The following is an 18,853-nucleotide window of genomic DNA, read 5'->3' as shown; positions in this document are numbered from 1 at the left end:
CCCGTCCATCTCAGCGAGACACATGATGGTCCTCTTGGGTCACATGGCATCCACAGTTCATGTGACGCCTTTTGCCAGACTACATCTCAGAATTCCTCAATGGACCTTGGCATCTCAGTGGACTCAGGTCTCCGACCCATTGTCCCGACACATTGTAGTCACTCCTGCTCTACGGCAGTCTCTTCTTTGGTGGATGACCTCTTCGAATCTATCCAGAGGTTTGCTGTTTCACTCTCCTCCCCACCAGAAGGTTCTCACGACCGATTCATCGAACTATGCATGGGGAGCTCATCTGGATGGTCTTCGCACTCAGGGGTTCTGGACCAGTGCGGAACGACTCCATCAAATCAATCTTCTGGAGCTCAGAGCCATCTTCAATGCTCTTCAGGCTTTTCAACATCTCCTTCACGACATGGTGGTCCTAATTCGCACCGACAATCAGGTCGCCATGTATTATGTAAACAAGCAAGGAGGCACGGGCTCGGCCTCCCTTTGCCAGGAAGCGCTTCGGGTCTGGGATTGGGCGGTCCGCCACAACACCTTCCTCAGGGCTGTCTACATTCAGGGGAAGGACAATGTCTTGGCAGACAAATTGAGCCGTCTTCTCCAACCTCACGAATGGACGCTCAATTCCAAACCCCTTCATCAGATATTTGCACAATGGGGGACACCTCAGATAGACCTCTTTGCAGCCCCCCACAACTTCAAGCTGCCTCAGTTTTGCTCCAGGATCTACACTCCTCTCCGCCTCGAGGCAGACGCTTTTCTACTGGAGTGGGGGAATCGCTTCCTTTATGCGTTTCCTCCCTTTCCTCTCATTCAGAAGACTCTGGTCAAGTTAAGATCAGACCGTGCCACCATGATCCTGATTGCTCCTCGGTGGCCCAGACAACCTTGGTTCTCCCTTCTACTTCAACTCAGCAGCAGGGAACCAATACTTCTTCCAGTGTTTCCTTCACTGCTTACTCAACATCAAGGTTCACTGCTTCATCCCAACCTGCAGTCTCTCCACCTGACAGCTTGGTTCCTTTCAACATAACCCCTCACCAGTTCTCTCAAGCTGTGAGGGAGGTCTTGGAGGCTTCCAGGAAGCCTGCTACTCGACAATGCTACTCCCAAAAATGGACGAGATTCTCGACCTGGTGTATTTCCAATGCTACAGAACCTCAGAAAGCTTCTCTATCGTCTGTATTGGACTATCTTCTACACCTGTCCCAGTCTGGTCTCAAGTCTACTTCTATACGAGTCCACCTGAGTGCTATTGCGGCTTTCCATCAGCCTCTACAGGGGAAACCTTTGTCTGCTCATCCTGTGGTTTCCAAATTTATGAAAGGACTTTTTCATGTCAATCCTCCTATCAAACCTCCTCCTGTGGTTTGGGATCTCAATGTTGTCCTGTCTCATCTTATGAAGCCTCCGTTTGAGCCTCTCAAAACGGCTCCTCTTAAGTATCTCACCTGGAAGGTGGTTTTCCTGGTGGCCCTCACGTCAGCTCGCCGAGTCAGTGAGCTTCAGGCCCTAGTGGCAGATCCACCCTTCACTGTATTCCATCATGACAAGGTGGTTCTCCGTACTCATCCGAAATTCTTACCTAAAGTGGTCTCTGAATTTCACATCAATCAATCCATCGTGCTTCCAGTGTTTTTTCCAAAGCCTCATTCTCATCCTGGAGAATCTGCTTTGCACACTCTGGACTGTAAACGTGCTCTAGCTTTCTACTTGGATCGCACAAAGCCACACAGAACTGCACCTCAACTTTTCATCTCCTTTGATCCAAATAAGTTGGGACGACCTGTATCGAAGCGCACCATTTCTAACTGGATGGCGGCTTGTATCTCTTCCTGCTATGCCCAGGCTGGATTATCCCTTCCCTGTAAGGTCACAGCCCACAAGGTCAGAGCAATGGCAGCCTCTGTAGCCTTCCTCAGATCGACACCGATTGAGGAGATTTGTAAGGCTGCCACTTGGTCCTCGGTTCATACCTTCACCTCTCATTATTGTCTGGATACTTTCTCCAGACGGGATGGACAGTTTGGCCAAACTGTACTACAAAATTTGTTCTCTTAAATTGCCAACTCTCCCACCATCCCATTGGGGTTAGCTTGGAGGTCACCCACTAGTGAGAATACCTGCCTGCTTGTCCTGGGATAAAGCAATGTTACTTACCGTAACAGTTGTTATCCAGGGACAGCAGGCAGCTATTCTCACGTCCCACCCACCTCCCCTGGGTTGGCTTCTCAGGCTAGCTACCTGAACTGAGGAGACACGCCCGGTACATCGGGCGGGAAGGCACTGGCGCATGCGCGGTGCGGGCATCTCGAAACTTCTAAGTTTCTTCAAGCAAGACATGCTTTCAAGATGTCCGTGTCGGGGCTCTGTTGGATGACATCACCCACTAGTGAGAATAGCTGCCTGCTGTCCCTGGATAACAACTGTTACGGTAAGTAACATTGCTATATCGTGGTGGACAACATCAAAGGCCGCAGATAGATCGAATTGTAATAGGACAGCAAACTTATTACAGGTTATTGAGCAAGATGGGTTCGATGGGACTGGGTCAAACATTAACTGCATGGGTTAGGGAATGGCTTAGAGGTAGACTTCAGAGGGTAGTGGTAAATGGTACCCTCTCCGATGCGACGGAGGTGATCAGCGGAGTGCCGCAGGGCTCGGTCTTGGGCCCGATCCTATTTAACATCTTCGTAAGACACTTGGCTGAGGGTCTTCGAGGTAAAATTACATTATTCGCCGATGATGCCAAACTATGCAACATGGTAGGTAACCGCACAACAGATGAAAGCACAGTGCCCGACAAAAGCTCAATGCCCGACAGTATGACGCAGGACCTACTCCTGCTGGAGCATTGGTCAAAGACTTGGTAACTAAGTTTCAATGCCAAAAAAATGCAAGGTCATGCACCTTGGCAAAAATTCATGCAGGACTTACACCCTAAATGGTGAGATCCTAGCAAGGACTGTAGCAGTACGTGACTTGGGGGTGATCATTAGCGAAGACATGAAGACTGGCAATCAAGTGGAGAAAGCTTCATCCTGGGCTAGACAAATTATGGGCTTTATCTGTAGAAGTTTCGTCAGCCGTAAGCCCAAGGTCATTGTACAGATCCATGGTGAGACCCCATCTGGAATACTATGTACAATTCTGGAGGCCGCATTATCAAAAAGATGTGCGTAGAGTTGAGTCGGTTCAGCGAATGGCCACCAGGATGGTCTCAGGACTCAAGGATCTCCCATATGAGGAACAACTGGGTAAGTTGCAGCTGTACTCTCTCGAGGAACGCAGAGAGAGGGGAGACATGATCGAGATGTTCAAATATGTCACAGGTCGTATCGAGGTGGAAGAGGATCTCTTTTTCCTTAAAGGACCCACGGCAACAAGAGGGCATCCGTTGAAAATCAGGGGTGGGAAATTTCATGGCGACACCAGAAAATATTTCTTCACCGAAAGGGTGGTTGATCCCTGGAATAATCTTCCACAACAGGTAATTGAGGCAAGTAGCATGCCAGATTTTAAGAAAAGATGGGATTGGCATGTGGGATCTCTTCATGGAGGTAGGGGGTGGGCCATTAGTGTGGGCAGACTAGATGGGCCGTGGCCCTTTTCTGCCATCATAAGAACATAAGAAATGCCCTCACCGAATCAGACCTTTGGTCCATCCAGTCCGGTGACCCGCACACGCGGAGGCCAATCTAGGTGTTCCCTTATGATGACCATATTTAGCCATATCCCTCAATGTGATTTGCAAGGAGGTGTGCATCCAACTTGCACTTGAATCCCATAATGGAGGTTTCCATCACAACCTCCTCCGGGAGAGCATTCCAAACATCCACCACTCGCTGTGTGAAACAGAACTTCCTGACATTCGTCCTGGGCCTGTCGCCCCTCAATTTCAGCCCGTGCCCTCTTGTCCGAGTCTCATTTGACAACGTGAATAACGATGCTTCCTGTTCTATTTTGTCGAGTCCTTTTAGTATTTTGAAAGTCTCTATCATATCCCCTCGCAGTCTTCTCTTCTCAAGGGTGAACAAGCTCAGTTTTCTGAGGTGTTCTTTGTAGCTCAAATTTCCCATACCTTTGAAATTAATGAGGCCATTAGGGATTTGTTGCTGAAATTGGGTCTGAAGCCATATTGAATGAGCCTTCTCTATACCCATCTTAATATTAAACTGTACCATGCAGTGATCACTGGGTGCCAGATGATCACCCACTGTAACATCAGAAACAATTTCCCTGTTTGTAAGCAGTAAGTCCAGTTTAACCCTATCCCGTGTGGGTTCCATTACTAACTTCTGGAATAGGTCTCCTTGTAGAGAATCCAGAATCTCCCTACTTCTAGAAGACCCCGCATTAGGGATACCCCAATTAACATCCAGCATGTTAAAATCACTTATTAGCAAGATTTTCCCTTTTTTAGATATATTCTGAATGTCTACTTTTAAATCTCTATCTACTTCTTCTGTCTGTGAAGGAGGCATGTATATCACACCAATTTAAATTTATTCACCATTCCCTCTTTCCAAATTGATCCATAGTGCCTCTTCTTTGCCCTGCAGATCCTGCAATTGTGTGGCTTTAATATGATCTTTAACATATAACGCTATTCCTCCTCCTTTTCATCCCTGTCTTTCCTGAACAGATTGTAGCCCGTTATAACTACATCCCAGTCATGGTTCTCTGTGAACCATGTCTCTGTGATCGTCACTTTATCCAACTCCTGTTCTTCCATCACAGCTTCTAGATCCAGAATCTTGTTTCCCATACTTCGAGCATTAGTATATACTGCTTATGCTTTCCAGACATTGCCCCCTTTTCCCATCTGTATAGAGGTATTCAGTGATTTACTTACCTGAGGGCTTATACTCACCTGGGAGCTTTGATCACCCTGCCTCATCACTTCTAGTTTAAAGTCCTCTTTAAACTAGAAGTGGATTAGCTAACCTGCTGGTGAAGACACTTCTTCCCTTCTTTGATAGATGCACACCATCATTGCTCAACAGCCCTTGAAAGATTATCCCATAGTCCAGGAAACCAAAACTATCTCAACAACACTGTCCATGTAGCCACACATTCATCTCCAGGATGCGAGCTTCTCTGTCCTGGCCTTTACCCTCGACAAGGAGGATGGCTGAGAATACCACCTGCGCACCTGACCACTTCACCTTCTCTCCCAGAGCCACAAAGTCACTTTTGACATGTTCGCAGGGATACCTGGAAGCATCATTAGTGCCAATTTGGATAAGTAGCATTGGATAGTAGTCATCAGGCTTGATGAGTCTCGGCAAGCTCTCCGTAACATCTTGGATTTTGGCACCAGGTAGACAGCATACCTCTTGTGACATCATGTCTGGTCTGCAGATGGATTCTTCTGTACCCCTCAGAAGGGAATTGTCAACTACCACTACCTTACTCCTCCTAATGGTCATGGATCCAGTAATTTTGGGGATTTCAAGTTTTGGTCCTTCCTTTCCTTGGGATGCTCTCATCTCCTCCACTTCAAGGACAGCATACCGGTTCTTCAGTTCAAGGGTGGGGGGAGTCACAGTACCAATCTTGCAGTGTTCTGTAATCTGAGTCCAGCTGCCTTCCCTCAGCACAGCCTCTTCTTCCCCACTACTGGAAATATTTGACGCCTCATGAACCATTTCATCGATGTACCTCTTATTTTCATGGATGCTTCTCAATCTTGCCACCTCCTCTCTCAGTTCTTTTACTTCCTTCATGAGGGATTCAAGCTGAAGACAGCTTGTACATGGAACTACTCCCTCTGCCTGGGTAACATTTTCTGTCAGCACAGAGCCAGAAGTTGTAACCTGAGCAGCAGTTTTGGTGATATGATGTTTCTCAGCCATGCTGTGGTACAGAAGAACTTACACCTTGAAGAATAAAACAAGAAAGCACAGAAAAATCCTACCAAAGTAATGCCCTGTTCCAGAGGCAGACAGTAGTTCACAGGTTGTTATAAATAAAGAAATGAGCTAGGAGTGGGCTTGCTGATCCTCTACAACACAGTTCTTCAACCGCCGGTCCGCAAAAAAATCTTGCCGGTCTGCGAAGGATTCGGGTCCCCGCCGCAGCAAAAGGTGCCGGCGTCAGCTGACGTGCAACTTCCTGTTGCCGTTGCTATGCCGGCACTCCTGCCTTCCACCACCGACTCTTGCCGCGTATGACTCCTTCTCCAACGTATGTCTCCGCATCCCCAGACAAGCAGCGGCAGCTCTGTGTTCTTTTAACTTCGGCACACAGCTGCCCCTAAGCAGTATTTTAGCCATGGATTCATGAGGCAGCCTCGGGGCCTTTGGTAGGCTGGCCCGTTTCGATGATGCAATGTGGGCCGGCCTACCAAAGGCCCCGAGGCTGCCTCATGATACCGCGGCTAAAATAATGCTTAGGGGCAGCTGTGTGCCGAAGTTAAAAACACACAGAGCTGCCGCTAGCCTACATAGAGGAAACATTTGCTGGAGAGGAAAGGAGGGAAGAGAGAAGGGGTACTCCTGGACAAGGGAGGGGAAGGGGCTACTGCTGACAGGGGAGAAGGGAAAGGGAAGGGACGAGAATTACGGTTGGATAAGGGGAGGAGGAAAGGGAGAAGGGGTACTCCTTGACAAGGGAGGGGAAGGGGATACTGCTGACAGGGGAGAAGGGGAAGGGAAGAGAGTTACTGTTTGATAAGGGGAGGAAGAAAGGGAGAAGGTACTGCTGGACAGGGGAGGAGGAACATTGGAAGGAAACAGCTGGCAGGGAGATTAGAGGAGGGGAAGGAGTCAGGATGGAATGGAGAGATCAAATGAGGGAAAGGGGAGAGACAGAGGAATGACAAAGTAGAGAGAGATTGATGCTGGGAAGGGGGGGGGTCAGATGAAAAATAAGGAAAGATGGACAAAGATGCTAGATCTGGTGTAGGAGAGAGGGGCATAGAAAGAACGCAGATACCATATGGGAGGGGGAGGGGTAGAGGGCAGACAGTGGATGGAAGAGGCAGATGCTGGATGGAAGAGAGTGAAAAGACGATGAAAGCAGAAACCAGAGACGACAAAAGGTAGAAAAAAATAATTTTATTTCTATCTTGTGATTAGAATATATCAGATTTAAAATATGTATCCTGCTAGAGCTGATGTTAGACATAACTGGGGAGTGCAGTCTTTAGCTTCCAGCTGGCTTAGGGCTCTCTCTGACCAGGAGGCAGTTGCCCTAGTTGCACTCCCCCTAACACCATTCCTGCCATGTGTGACTGCGGTATTCTGTTAGCATGATATTTGTGTAGCATTCTGTAATAATTTGGCTTATTCAGTTTTCTTGATAGTAGAGGGGATATATGTGAAGGGGAGGGGAGACGGGGGTTTTGTTGATCCTTGCCTTGTATTATTTATATTTTTAAAATGACAATTGTACAGAATATTGTTTATTTTTATACTTTAATAAAATATGTTCAATATAAAATCATAACTATTTGAGGTTTGTGTGGATGGGGTCAGATGGTTAACGGGACGGGGCGGCAATGGGGTTTTAAAAAAATTTCAGTCTTATTAGTTTGCTGGTCCATGAAATAATTATTTTATTTCCGCCGGTCCATAGGTGTAAAAAGGTTGAAGAACACTGCTCTACAACACAGGTGTCAAAGTCGGTCTTCGAGGGACGTAATCCAGTTTGGTTTTCAGGATTTCCCCAATGAATATGCTTGAGATCTATTAGCATACAATGAAAGCAGTACATGCAAATAGTTCTCATGCATATTCATTGGGGAAATCCTGAAAACCCAGCAGGATTGCGGCCCTCGAGGACCGATTGACACCCCTGCTCTACAACCTCTCTCTTAGAACCAGGCTTACTGAGAACTAGGCTAAGCCAGCATTCCTCCCCTCAAAGTTCATCTGAGGAGTCTGATCTCTTAAGAAAGTCCTCAGAGTTCAGTCTTCAGTGCGGTGTTCTAGACCTCAGCTTCGGTATTTTTCATCACGTCCACCTCCTCTTTTGAAACAACAACATGCTTCTCCTCCATCCTCTTTACCTTCATCGGATCGGTACCGGAAGCAGTGTAGGCTTTATCATAGGCATTTTTTTCCAGAAGGATTTTCTGATTCAAGATCTGATGCAGACTGTGGATTTTTGTTTTCAGAACCTGAGTTTTTTGAGGCGGTCTTCACCTGAAGATTTTGCTTTTGCCTCATACATTAATCAGCTAGGCAAGGATTTATCTCTTCCAATGGAGGCTAATTCTTCAATTACAGATTTTTCAGACATACTCAATTTTACTGAGTCTCCCAGAGAATTTTCCAACTTGCCATTACATGACATGTTTAAACAAACTTTCTTAAAAAATTGAGAGACACTTTGTCTGTCAAAGCTGCTCTTGTTAAACTGGATTCTATGTATAAAATCTTTCCTAGTCCAGGTTTTGACAGTCATGAACTTCTACATCATTCTCTATTAGTGGATTCAACTCTGAAGAAATATTTTGATACGAAAGTCCATGTTTCTTTGCCTCCATGTCGTGAGGGCCGTACAATGCACAGATTTGGCCAAAACTCTATGCTATTGAGTAGAAAACTCAATTATTCTTTCTATATATCTCTGTATCTACAGCAACATGTACATTGGTTATCCAATTTTCAACAATATATTCCTTCAGAGCACCTTTTGGAATACCAACTCTTTCTCAAACTGCGACATATATTCCATATTGCTTTTCAAATATCCTCTAGAGTGTCTGCTTTGTCAATAGCCATGAGACGCTTACCTTGGCTCAGACTCGGATATTGACATCAATCTCCAAAATAGGCTGGCCAATGTTCCATGTTTGGGGAAGGGGCTGTTTGGTGAGTCCATAGAGATGGCAGCACAATAAGCTAGCTCAGCATGAATAGACTTTGAATACTTTGAACAAGAAAAAGTCTAAGTCTCTTTCTCAGAAATCTTCTTTGAGACACAGATCTGTTGTTCACAGACCATCTTCTAGATCGTCTGTTTCTGGGCAGCCACAACAATAGAAGTAACTCTACCTTGGATCCCAGACTACTTCTATGGCATTTCTCATCACTTGGCTCAAAGCTATGACAGCTTCAGTTACTTTCTTACATTCCATGCCCATTGATGAGATCTGTAAAGCTGCTACTTAGTTCTTAGTTTACACATTCACATCTCACTACTGTCTGTAATCCAATTCTAGATGTATTTTCTTAATGACCAACTTTCCCTCCATCCCATTGTAGTAAGCTAGGGAGGAATGGGCCGTGAAATGACAAATGAGGTTCAATATGAATAAGTGCAAGGTGATGCATATTGTTAATAAAAATCATATGCACGAATATAGGATGTCCGGTGCTGTATTCAGAGAGAGCCCTCAGGACTTGGGAGTACTTGTAGACAAGTCAGTGAAGCCGTCCGCACAATGTGCGGCTGCAGCAAAAAGGGAGAACAGAATGCTAGGAATGATTAAGAAGGGGATTACAAACAGATCAGAGAAGGTTATCATGTCACTATACCAGGCTATGGTGCGTCCCCACCTGGAATACTGTGTCCAACACTGGTCACCGTACATGAAAAAGACATAGTACTACATGAAAGGGTCCAGAGAAGAGAGACAAAAATGGTTAAGGGACTGGAGGAGTTGCCATACAATGAGAGGCTACAGAAACTGGGCCTCTTCTCCCTTGAAAAGAGGAGACTGAGAGGGTACATGATCGAGACATTCAAGATATTGAAGAGCATAGACTTGGTAGAGAAAGAGAGATTGTTCATTCTCTCCAAGGTGGAGAGAACTCTCTAAAGTTAAAAAGAGAAAGATTCCATACAAATGTAAGGAAGTTCTTCTTCATCCAGAGAGTGGTAGAAAACTGGAACTCTCTTCCGGAGGCTGTTATAGGGGAAAGCACCCTCCATGGATTCAAGAAAAAGTTAGATAAGTTCCTGCTGAACCAGAATGTACGCAGGTAAGGCTAGACTCAAATAGGGCACTAGTCTTTGACTTAAGTGCCGCCGCGTGAGTGGACTGCTGGGCATAATGGACCACTGGTCTAACCCAGTAGCAGCAAATCTTATGTTCTTAGATCAGCGCAAGGTTCTGAGGGATGGAGGGGAGGGAGGGAGGGTGGGATTAGGTATTAAGGAAAATGTGCAGGGTGGGAGGGGACTGGGGAAGCAGTCTTTTTCACTTGGGTCATGAAATGTCAATGGGCTGAATAGCCTGGGAAAACAGAGTATGGTGCTTCGAAAGCTGAGAGGTTGGGCTGGGATTTTCAACTAGGCCTACTTAGTGTACTGGTTTATTTACTTTTCCTAATTCCAAAAATTGCCGTTATAAAAACTACTTTGATCGATCTTTGTCTTATCAAGCAGGTAAAGTTCAAGTATGGTTAGACGACTTGATTCAACAATCTGCATCTTATTGCACCTTTAGAAAATTGATTAAGATCTATTTGTTCAAAAAATTTGTTACTTGATTGATGACTATGTCATAGTTTTTTTTATTGTATTTTTCACTAGTGAAATATTGTACTGCTTTTCTGTGTGCTTTGTATCATCACTGGAATGTCCAGTCCTCTTATTCTGTGAACCGCCTAGAACTTTTTGGGTGTTGGCAGTATAGAAAAATAAAGTTATTATTATTAAAGTTAAAAGGGGATAGATTCCGTACAAAATCCGTAAGAAAGTTCTTCACCCAGAGAGTGATAGAAAACTGGAATGCTCTTTCGGAGGCTGTTATAGGGGAAAACACCCTCCAGGGATTCAAGACAAAGTTAGACAAGTTCCTGGTGAATCAGAACGTACACAGGTAAGGCTAAACTCAGTTAAAGCACTGGTCTTTGACCTAAGGGCCGTGGTGGGAGCGGACTGCTGGGCACGATGGACCACTAGTTTGACCAGCAGCAGCAATTCTTATGTTCTTAATATGCTGCCTGCTTGTTCTGTGATAAAGCACAGTTACTTACCCTAACAGGTGTTATCTAGGGACAGCAGGCAGATATTCTCACAACCCACCCACCTCCCCTGGTTGGCTTCTTAGCTTGCTTATGGAACTGAGGAACTGTGAGCCTATGTCGGGCGGGAAGGCACTAGCACATGCACAGTGCAGACAGTCGCGAAGTTTCTAAAAACTTAAAGTGGTACTACACTTTTAATGCTGTCTGTACCAGGGCTCCGTGGATGATGTCACCCACATGTCTGCCTGCTGTCCCTGGATAACACCCGTAACTGTGCTTCTTGTTCCTTGGTATGTGGGCATTTTGCATTTTCTTTGTTTATTTGGGTTCTTTTGCAGAATATATACTAATATTTAACACCATTCTTATTAAGTGTGCAGGAATTTTATATTTGAGCCCTAGGCTACATGATTAAACAGTTACAATTCTTGCTGTATATAAACTGCATTGCAGAGGGGTTTTTTGTTTGGGTTTATGTACATGGAAGCATACATGCAGTTGAACTGTATTTTCAGTGACTGCATGTGTTCTTTGTGTTGCTGAAAATACCCATGTAAACTATGCGTGCTTACAGAAACACTCTATCCCCCGGATTCTATGGGTGCTCAAATTCTAATTAATTGGGTGCTAACAATCTATTATTGATGCTAATTGGCATTAACTGGCACTTGGCATTAATTTGGGAGAGGCATAGATGGGTCAGGGGTGTTCCATATATTTAGGCACAGTGTTATAGATTACCAAGTCTACACATCCAACTTTCTCATCAGGGTTTACAACAGGTTTCAGCTGTATGTTGTTATGGCCTGGAGTGCCCTTTATATAATAGCCCTTAGCACTGATTTTTCTCAGTGCCTAAATTTGAGTGCCATTTACTGAATGCTATTTACTAAGAATATGGCACCATGATTCAACACCTATATGTTGTCACAAGCCCGAGTCCAATGCCGGCCTTGTGCCAGGAAAGAGTCACAAAAATCACTCCCTGAAACTAGTCCGGGCCAACCATGTTATCCCTGATAGACAAGAGCAAGATCAGGAAACACAGGCTGTGTTTAAACCTAAGGCAGAACACAGCCTGATGAAAACTGGTAAGGGCTCTTTAAATCCTCCATTTTGTGTCAAGCTGGCTAAGCAGGGGAGAAGGAAAACACAGCTGAAGGAAGTTCAGCCCAGGAGTAGGGCTGGGCGTGGTACAGCAGCTTGGCAGCATTTAGAGGGCTGGCTGACCAAGAGGAAGGGAGACAGAGGAGAAGCTCTCATGTGGAAGGAGTCTCCTAGTCCCCCTGAGCCAAGGGACATTGAGATGTTGGACACTGAACTAGAGAATACAAGCTTGGTAAATCCTGAAGGTGAAGCTATGGAGTACAGCACTTTACCTGAGGTGGGAATGGGTGAAGAAATGGAAACTGATTAATTTGGAATTGTTTTTTTTTGTGTGCTGAGTTTTGTTAAATGTTTCCTTTTCTGTTGAACCTGAGGATTTGCTGGAAGTCTGCTAATGAATGAAAGATATGCTAGTCAAGGGTTTTGCTGTTGTGAGGTTTTTTTTCCTCTTGCTTATCAAGAGCTGCTGTGGAACAAAACTTCAGCAAACAGGTGTGAATATCCTGGAAGTTTGGGACAGGATTTACACTGTGTCATAGTGAATAGTTTGTGAATTTATTTTTCTTTTGGAATACCAAAGAACCCTTTTGACAAATCTGCCAATGTTTGTTGCTGCATTTGCTGAGGCTGTACAGTGCAGTATAGCACACAGAGTTTGCCAATTACCAATAAGACTCTGGAGGAGTTAAGGACTATTAAGGGACTTTATTCCACCTGGGACATTGTTAAGGAACTTTGGAACATGATCCAGACCAGGCTGGTTTCTTTCACATTATGTGGTATGTTTTGCCAAAGACCTTTTTTGTTGAATACACTTTTCTTTTGATGCATTTTACTTTGATTTGTGAATTGAACAATAAATTTGACTTTTGTTATTCAATACTTACTTGTGTGAGGCCATCCTGTTTTTTTTCACATAAGATAAGTTTATGTACAACAGGGACTTCCTCCTTCTTGAGGAAGCACGCTGGGGAGAATATTGCGAGCGTGAGCCGGTTACTGCGAGCTTTGAGGACCGGCCACGCTACAATGTATAGTTTATTTATTTGGCCCGGTCGCTTCAGGTTATCCTGGTTTTGTCATATCCAGGCCAAACATATTAGTTACATGTATAGGTGTTGAATATTGGTGCCTACAAGTATACCATATTTGTGTACTTTCTGCTGCTCTGGAATGCCCCTTTCATGTTCCATTTTTCTGCTTTATGAAACTATACAGTATATACACTATTACCAAAAATGGTTACAGAAAGGTACTTGGACGTTTGGTGCTATGCCGAACATTCAAGTATGTTTTGAAAATTTACCCTTATATAGCCTGGAAATATGTTGCTTACTTTTTCCATGGGACAAGCAGCACTAACCAGTTTTCTTAGTGACGGGAAGGCTCACAGTTTTGAGTGCCTTGGTAAGGGAGGGGGATTCATCAGGTCATCTCTTGTCTCTTGTCTCATTGCCTTGAGTCCTGATATCTGCATGGTTTAGAGTGGAAGATTGGCTTCAAGGTGGGGGGCGGGCACCAAAGCAAAAGTTGGTTCAGGACACCATAACCCCTTCAGCCAGTCCTGATAGCAAGAGTTCTAAAATGGCATCTACAGACAAATCTGAGGTTGCTATTAGTAAATAGGTGTATGTACATGCAGTAATATTAGAAGCCAGACTTCTACTAACAAAGTGCCAATGTAAAACAGAGAAAAGAAAAAAGAATGATTCTGTAAGCAGTTACTCTTTCCAGAAGCAATGATTCCTATTGCCAAAACCAATGCTTATTTATAAAAGTATTCAAATATGCATGGTACCAATGATGAATTAAGAGAAGGGCAGAGAGAGTACCGTATTTTCACGTAGATAACGCGCACCTGTGTAAAACGCGCACACGGGTATAGCACGCGAAAAACACAAATTTATGTACAGAAATTTTTATATACCGAGCACACCCGTATACCGCGCATGCTGCCCGACTCTCCTTTCGCCCGCCCCGACTCTCCTCTCCCCCTTGAAGTCCTGTCCCCACCCTGAAAGCCTGATGCCCCCCTGACGTCCGATTCACCCCCCCTCCTGGGGGCAGGGCCTTGGGCACATGGTCGGGTTGGGCCCATGTGCCTCAGGCCCCGCCCCCAGGTGGGACCTAAGGCTCCCGGGCCTATTCTGATTGGCCCAGGCGCCTTAGGCCCCACCAGTAGGCGGAGCTTTGGGACGGATGGGCCAATCCGGCCTCATTCCGTCATTGGCTGCCTGCCGGACAGGCGAGTTTGACTCCCGTCTGTCCGGCCAACTACACAAAGGTACGGGGAAGGGGGGTGGGGGTGTCGTGGGGTGTCGGCCAGGGGGGTCGCGGGTCGGCTGGGGAGGCGGTCGGAGGTTCTTGGGGGGGGCGGTCGTTGGGGGGAGGGGGGTTTGCGTCGAGGGCAGGAGGGCCTGGGATCCCTCCTGCCCGTAATGTAGTGCGGGGTGGGGGTAGGGGGTTGCCGTGGCCAGGAGGGTTTGGGCTCCCTCCTGGCCCGAACAACTAGCGGGGGGGGGGGGTCGCCAGGGCCAGGAGGACTTGGGCTCCCTCCTGGCCCGATATTGTCGGGGAGTTGGGGAGTCGGCGGGGCAAGAGGGCTTGGGCTCCCTTTTGCCCCGATCGAGTCGGGGGGGCAAGAGGGCTTGAGCTCCCTCTTGCCCCGATCGTGTCGGGGGTGCCGCGGTTGGCTGGGGCAAGAGGGCTTGAGCTCCCTCTTGCCCCGATCGTGTCGGGTGTCGGGACCGCCAAGAGGAAGCAGCAGGACTCCGGTAGGAGCTTCTACATGATGGGGGGGGTCGGGAGGCTGTGGGGGTGCGAGCGGTCCTTCAGGGTGGGGGTGCGGGTGGGAGTGCGTGCGAGCGGTCCTTCGGGGTGGGGGTGCGGGTGCATGCAAGCGGTCCTTCGGGGTGGGGGTGCGAGCGGTCCTGCGGGGGGGGGAGTGAATCGGACGTCGGGGGGGAACTATGTAAAAAAATTTTGTACAACGCGCTCACGCGTATAACACGCAAGGGTATGCGCGGTACATAAAAACCACGTATAACGCGCGCGTTATATGCGAGAAAATACGGTAGTCCATCTAGGACCCAAATTGTGGTGGCAGCCTATCAATGGTTAGATTAGAGGCAAAGGGTAATGTGAAAAGTGGGTACAATGGCCAGGATAGTACCTGGGCCCATGGCACCCTTAATCCTCCTCTGTATAGTAATCTTATTTTAATCTGACTGCTGTTTAGTCTTAATACAGTCTTTATCCATGCTCTTTACTTTTATTTGTGTTCAGGATTATCCATGAAGATGGCTTCTCTGGAGAAGATGTGAAGCAATACAAGCCTGTAGTCTATAGCAACACTATTCAGTCATTGGCAGCTATTGTACGTGCCATGGATACCTTGGGCATTGAATATGGGGACAAAGAACGAAGAGTAAGTCTTTTAGTAGCTCAGCAATTCATTTCACAAGGATCTTTTGGAGGATCAACTCCTGTATTAAGTTGTAAATATTGTCAAAATCTAAAGAAAATTAAATTTGTCCTACTATTAACTTGGAAAAATGTAGCACTCGCCTATCTTAATTACTAATAGATATTTGATTTTTAACCCTAGGACTTCTTTTAGGAGACAAGTAATTTGAATATGATAGCAGAGCAGACTATAGAGAGGTTCAATGGAGTTAAAAAAAAGGGGGGGGGGGTCAAAGAGTCATAGAACAGCGTTTCAGAACTTCTGATGACTCCAGAAATGACACCTCATCTCTGTGTTCTTCCTGATCTCACAGTCCAGCTTTTTTCCATCTCCTGTCCCCTTCATTAAGTGATTCAGCATCTACCCTGGCCTCTTAAGCAGCACTCCCTAGATGTACCTTTTTAAAAGTTATTATATATTTGTTGTTGCCATGAGCAGCAACCAGCAATTCATATGTGATGCAGAGGTGATGCTTATGACCTCTCCACAGCCTTCACTCTGACATTACTTCCTATTTGCAAATAGGCAGGAAGTGTCAGAGTGAAAGCTGTGGGGAGGGTGCGAGCATTGCATATGAACTGCTGCCAATGGCTGCTACAAGCATAAACATTTTAAAAGGTACACCTGGTGGAAGGAGGAGTTACTTGAGAGGACAGGGTAGATGCTGGATCACCAGCTGGGAAGGTGACTGGAAGCAGAGATGCAGGACCATTGAGGCAGGGCAAAGGACAAATGCTGGACCTTTGGCAGGAGGAGAGAGGAGAAATGTTGGACCATGAGGGGAGGGAAGGGAGAAAGAAGAATGCTGGACTATTAAGGAGGAAAAGGAAGGAGAACGATAATATTTTTATTCTATTTTGTTTGTTATTGTATCTGAAATGTTATTTATTGTAAACTATACTATGCTGTAAACTATACGTGCACTTTGGTAAGAGGCAGTACAGTCTATTCTTGTTATTTGTGGTATGGTTCCTGGGAAAATCTGTGTTCCGCCACTAATTTCTGACAAGTGGGATGATCAGTGACACTCAGAAAAGCACACAGACAATATAAAGCATAAACAATAACACTTTATTTATTTATTTTTATTCTTTATTTATCATTTTAAAAATTTTAACAAAATCAAAACATTTTGTACAGAAAGATTGTCAGATCGAACACAAAATAATAAGTAAATAATTAACATAATATGAACAAAATTATAATCGGATAATCTCAAGTCCTTAATAATTATGTGATCCAAGATATATATAAGAGTGAACTTTTAAGGAAATCAATTTTAAATTCTATATAATAAAGAATAGTATCATGTGTCTGACTTGAGGAATTATTCTAATACCAAGTCCAATTAGTTGTTATTACAGTTACATAGTTGTTATTGTGGTAGTTGTTGTTTTACCCTCTTTTTCCAGACGTTTCAGTGTCAGAAAAGCTGTAAGTTGAGATGGCTCGAAAAACACATACTTATTATCTCGATATCTTACTATACATTTACATGGGAAACGTAAAAAGAAAATGCCACCCAGCTGTGTAACTCCTGCTTTCAACAAAAGAAACTGACGTGTACGATTCTGAGTTTCTCTACTAACATCTGGAAACATTTGAATTTTCAAACCCAGAAACTCCTTACTCTTGTTCCTAAAAAACATTTTCAAAATCCAATCTTTATCCGGCAACAAAGCCACAGATAGTACGAGTTGCTGGTTTAACCAAATCTTTATCTGATGTTTCCAAAATTGCTGTCAAATTTTGTTGAAGGTCTTGTATTTCCTGTCTCTTATCCTCGACACTTTATTATACACATATAAGAATTAAATATAAATTATCCTCACCTTGACCCCAGACCATCCTCACCATTGGGAACCCCTACAATAGATAGATGGATAGACCAAAGGACTGTCCCGTGAGACGTGGCCAACCATCATGGATTCTACTGTCAGGGTCAGAATCCCGGTCTTATATAGGATGCACACTGCGGAGTTCATAGTAAAAGCATAAACAGCTGGTCCTGCTGTTACAATTAGTCCTGCTCTTTTGTTCTGTGTTTTGACAACACCCAGGTCAGGATGTCAGAAGGAGGTGTTTGCAGTAATTGTTTTCCCATGAGACTGGTTTCACTGTCCCTTTGAAGATCAAGGAGGTTAGGATGTTCACTGTCCCTTTCTTTTTGATGTAGTTTCCCATCTGTCTTTACTGATGTTAATTGAGCGGCAAGGAGGTCAAAGAGGTCAGGATCTCAAATAAGCAAGGAGGTGTTGCAGTTTATTGTCTCTTTGATGCTATCCAGTTGTCACTCAAATAAAGGAAGTCAGGATAGGTGTTGCACTGTCTCTTTGATGCTATCAAGAAGGTGTTACAGAGGCCATCTGTCTTTACTTATCCTTTTGGTGTGGTCAAGGAAGTCAGATCAAAGAGGTCAGGATCTCAAATAAGCAAGGTTATTGTAGAGACCATCTGGTATTACTTTTCTTTGGGGGTCAGGAGTTCAGGTCAGCAGACTTGAGAATACATATTAGTAAACAAAATTATCAGTAATATGCTGGGGCATAACAATCTGCGAACCGCAAAATCACAAAATGCTGCTTCTATGGGAAAATAGAGTTTAAGTTCCAGCAGTATATTTTGCACCTCAAAAACACATAAAGTGACTAATGGATCTTATAGGAAAAATAGGGTTAGGTTCCTGCATGGGACAGCATTTGACAAAACTATAGTAGAACATTTAGAATGTTTTAAATTTTTTTTTAATTTTTAAATTTTTTAAATTTGCAGTATTGCTTATAGAAGTACTAGAAAATAAATAAATTTACGGTATCGCACAACCATATCTTCTAACTCACTCTCTTATACTTTTAATCCACTCTCTTATGTGGATAACTCACTCTCTTGATGCTTTGTGGCTGTTTCTAGAAGCAAAGCCAAAACCAGAAGTGAAGGTGAAAATAAAGTTGTTTTTTTTAAGGTCAGAGGCAATGCTCCTTCTAAGGACTGACTGGATGAGTGCAAATTTTTTTTTCATGTGAGTGACAAGTTCTAAAAACTATTTCTGTGTGAACAAGAAGTTCTAAAGTCAAAGTCAACATTCACCCATCCCATACCCAGATTACCCTAATGCATTACTTTCATTCTAGCTGACTGGCCCATAGGCAGCGGAACGTTTTTTGTTTTGGAGGGACCAAAAGCTCTGCCCTAGACCCCGCCCCAGACCTGCCCAAGCTCCTCCCCAGACCTCATCCCCATAATAATAGTACTAATTGTAAATGTTATTTCTTCCATTCTTTTTCATATACACACAATATAATCTTATTAATAACCACAAAATTAAACTACACAAAGTGCACTCTTT

General features: G+C 44.7%; 1 protein-coding gene across 5 annotated transcripts in view; it reads left to right on the top strand.

The window, feature by feature from the left end:
* GNAO1 (G protein subunit alpha o1) overlaps positions 1-18,853 on the top strand; it is a 1,237,229-nt gene that overhangs the window by 407,982 nt on the left and 810,394 nt on the right. For all 5 annotated transcript variants that reach the window (XR_004539356.1, XM_033943713.1, XM_033943712.1 and 2 more), the window contains exon 3: positions 15,327-15,468. Coding sequence is in view for 4 of the 5 variants with exons in the window: in XM_033943713.1 (XP_033799604.1) it covers positions 15,327-15,468 (142 nt within the window). In the remaining variant the exon portion in view is untranslated. The remainder of the gene's footprint in view (positions 1-15,326; positions 15,469-18,853) is intronic.

Source organism: Geotrypetes seraphini, chromosome 4 (assembly GCF_902459505.1).
Source record: "Geotrypetes seraphini chromosome 4, aGeoSer1.1, whole genome shotgun sequence".
Lineage (NCBI taxonomy): Eukaryota > Metazoa > Chordata > Amphibia > Gymnophiona > Dermophiidae > Geotrypetes > Geotrypetes seraphini.
Note: the sequence above shows the minus strand (reverse complement) of the source record. Positions and strands in the feature narration are given on the sequence as shown.